At 40.0% G+C, this 2,713-nt stretch overlaps 1 protein-coding gene across 1 annotated transcript; it reads right to left on the bottom strand.

Moving 5' to 3' along the window:
• Positions 1-570: 570 nt before the first annotated feature.
• LOC111365822 (protein DETOXIFICATION 52-like) lies at positions 571-2,339 on the bottom strand. The gene has a single exon (XM_022986337.1). It carries the CDS (start codon positions 2,252-2,254, stop codon positions 665-667), a length of 1,590 nt encoding a protein of 529 aa, XP_022842105.1. The 5' UTR covers positions 2,255-2,339; the 3' UTR covers positions 571-664.
• Positions 2,340-2,713: the final 374 nt, after the last annotated feature.

Genomic DNA, 2,713 nt, shown 5'->3' with positions numbered 1-2,713 from the left:
CTTTTATGTTGTTTGAATTATATTTTTTTCATGGAAAATATTTTTCTACTTTTGGTCACGTGTCTATATTTTCCTTGAAAACAAGCATTTTTTTTTTGGGGGAGTAGGTTTCTATTTTCCAAATAATTCACTCTTTTTTTCTCTCTCTCTCATCTACTCTCTCCCTCCCCCATCTACCTACTGATAAAAAACATACAAGTATAACATTATTTAGATTACATTTTTTAAATTGAAAATAAAATCAATTAGACACATTTAATTGATAATTTTTATACAATGATTTCTTGACAATTCAGTTATCTAGAATTTATTTTCTTTACATGTAAATCTCCTGTTTGGAAAACATGATTCCAAACTAGTGAGTGGAATTGCAAGCACGGATGCAAATGTCTTCAAATGGGCATCAAACTCATGCTGTCACACTCACTCATGTTTCCTGTTTTGTTTAAGTACTTTTTTACCATAACACAACTGTTTTCAACCACCCCAAGGCTGTTGCATTTTAAGAGACAAATCAACTTCAAGCAAAATTTCTCATTTACCAGATTTTGGAAATCATTGATTCGCACAATCAAGATTGATTTGAATCAGAAAAAGGAAAATTGTTAAAAATGAAAATAGCATCGGTACAAAGTCACATCGGTACAAATTTATATGATCTTCTTCATGATGTCACTGTAACACAGATCAAAGACTCCCTTTCATTCTCGTGATCAGATTCACTGGGCGATACCGTTTCACCACATCCTGTACATGTAAGCACCTGTGCCCTCATGGCTTGGTACTCCCAGTTTGTGGTCCCAACCACATGTAGCATTAGACCAGCACAACAAACTTGGGCAGATAGCAACCCAATCCAAAGGCCACAAAATCCTACATTAAGCAAGAAACCCAGCCCAATTGCAACTGGCATCCCCACTAGATAGAATGCACCAAGGTTCACATTAGCCGCAGTCGACGGTCGTGCTGTCCCACGTACGACCCCACATCCAACGGTCTGTGGGCAATTTCCAAGCTCACATAACCCTAGGATTGGTAGAGTGACAGATGTCAATCGTATGATGCTAAGATCTTCGGTAAACATTCGAGCCCACAAATTTCTAACTAATATTGCAAATATCATAGCGGATAAGCCCATTAAACCGGCTAAGAAGATAGACACAATTGCCGAGACTCGAGCTTTCTCTGGTCGATTTGCGCCGAGTTCATTTCCAACCCGAGTCGACACTGCAAACCCAAGCGATGAAGGAAGCACGTAAAGCAAAGATGTAGTTTGAATTAAAATGCCCATGGATGCCACGGTTGCCTTGGGGTCCACTAACAGTCCACACAACACAATCATAATTTCATACCACCACCACTCTAGACAAACCGAAACACAGCTCGGTCCAGCCAGCTGAACAAGCGGAGCCCAGCCAGTCAAACACTTCCAACTCGGCTTCGTCCATGTTGGCACGTGCAATCCACGAGCCCAGACGTAAAAAATAACCGTCAATAACACTATAACATTTGAAGCGGCTGAGGCAGCTGCAACACCAGCCACGCCAAACTTGAGCCGGAAAACAAACAAGTAATTGATGGGCAAATGCACAGCTGTTCCAGCAAGTGAAGCCATTGTTAGCGGTTGAGTAATACCTTGTGCACGAAGGTAAATCCTTATGGGATGAACGAATGAATTGGTTATGAGGTCAGGAAGTGAAAAAACAAGATACGTGCGAGCCAAGCGTGTGATGTTGGGATCTTGATGTAAAGACAGAAGAATCTTGGAAATATTGATCCAAAGAAATGTAATTGGTATAGAAGAAACCAGAAGAAAAATGATAGACCTTTGCAAGGTTAAAGAAAGGAGCTTGGGTCTTTGAGCTCCAAAGGCTTGCGAGCAAAGGGGTTCCATTCCCAGTGCAAGACCCGATAAAACTGAATAACCGGTGATATTAGCGAAGGCTATGGCTAAAGAGCCTGCAGCCAGTTCAATGTTACCAAGGTGGCCGAGAAAAAGCATCGAAAGTATAGAGCGAGAATAGAAAATAAGTGCAGTTAATGCTATAGGAAAAGCAAGGCTGGAGAGTTGTTTAGTTTCGTTTAAAATCTCTGACGGAGTTGGCATGAGGGATGGTTTTTCTTTGGTGGGTTTCTGGGGATCGAAGGATATTAGGTCAAGATAGAGGTGGTGGGCTTGTTGCGGTGGCGCCGCCGTGAAGTGTTTGTGATCTTGATGATCAATGAGAGTTTGGGTGGTGTTTGGATTGCACATATTGAGCGGCCGGGGGAGATTTCTGTTGGCTGTTCTTGAATCGTATGTATGTATATGGAATATGGATAAATTTCTTGAGAGATACTTTCGCAAACTTATTTGTACTCTGTCTCTAATTTGTTTCTCAATTGGGACTATTAATAGAAGAGGTGATGTAAGATACTTTATTTTATTTTTTCAATTAACGGTTTGAGTTTTTTCTTTCTAAATTTACAGCCTTCACGGGGATATATTTTTTATTTCTTTTATAGCTCTTTTTGGAATTGTAATAGAAGTAATGTTTCCCTCTTGTGGTTTCAAGAGTAGTCAGTGAGGGAATAGTGGTAGTCCCTAGAGCTGCAATTTCCAATATGGGGTTATTTTACAAGGAACTTTTTTCCAACCAGTTCATACTAGGGTTAGATATGGTCCGTTTTGATTTTGGGTATAATGAGAATCGAATCGAATATGAAATTTTTG

Source organism: Olea europaea, chromosome 17, assembly GCF_002742605.1.
Source record: "Olea europaea var. sylvestris chromosome 17, O_europaea_v1, whole genome shotgun sequence".
Taxonomy (NCBI): domain Eukaryota; kingdom Viridiplantae; phylum Streptophyta; class Magnoliopsida; order Lamiales; family Oleaceae; genus Olea; species Olea europaea.
The sequence above is the reverse complement of the archived record's forward strand: the minus strand, read 5'-3'. Positions and strand labels throughout refer to the sequence as shown.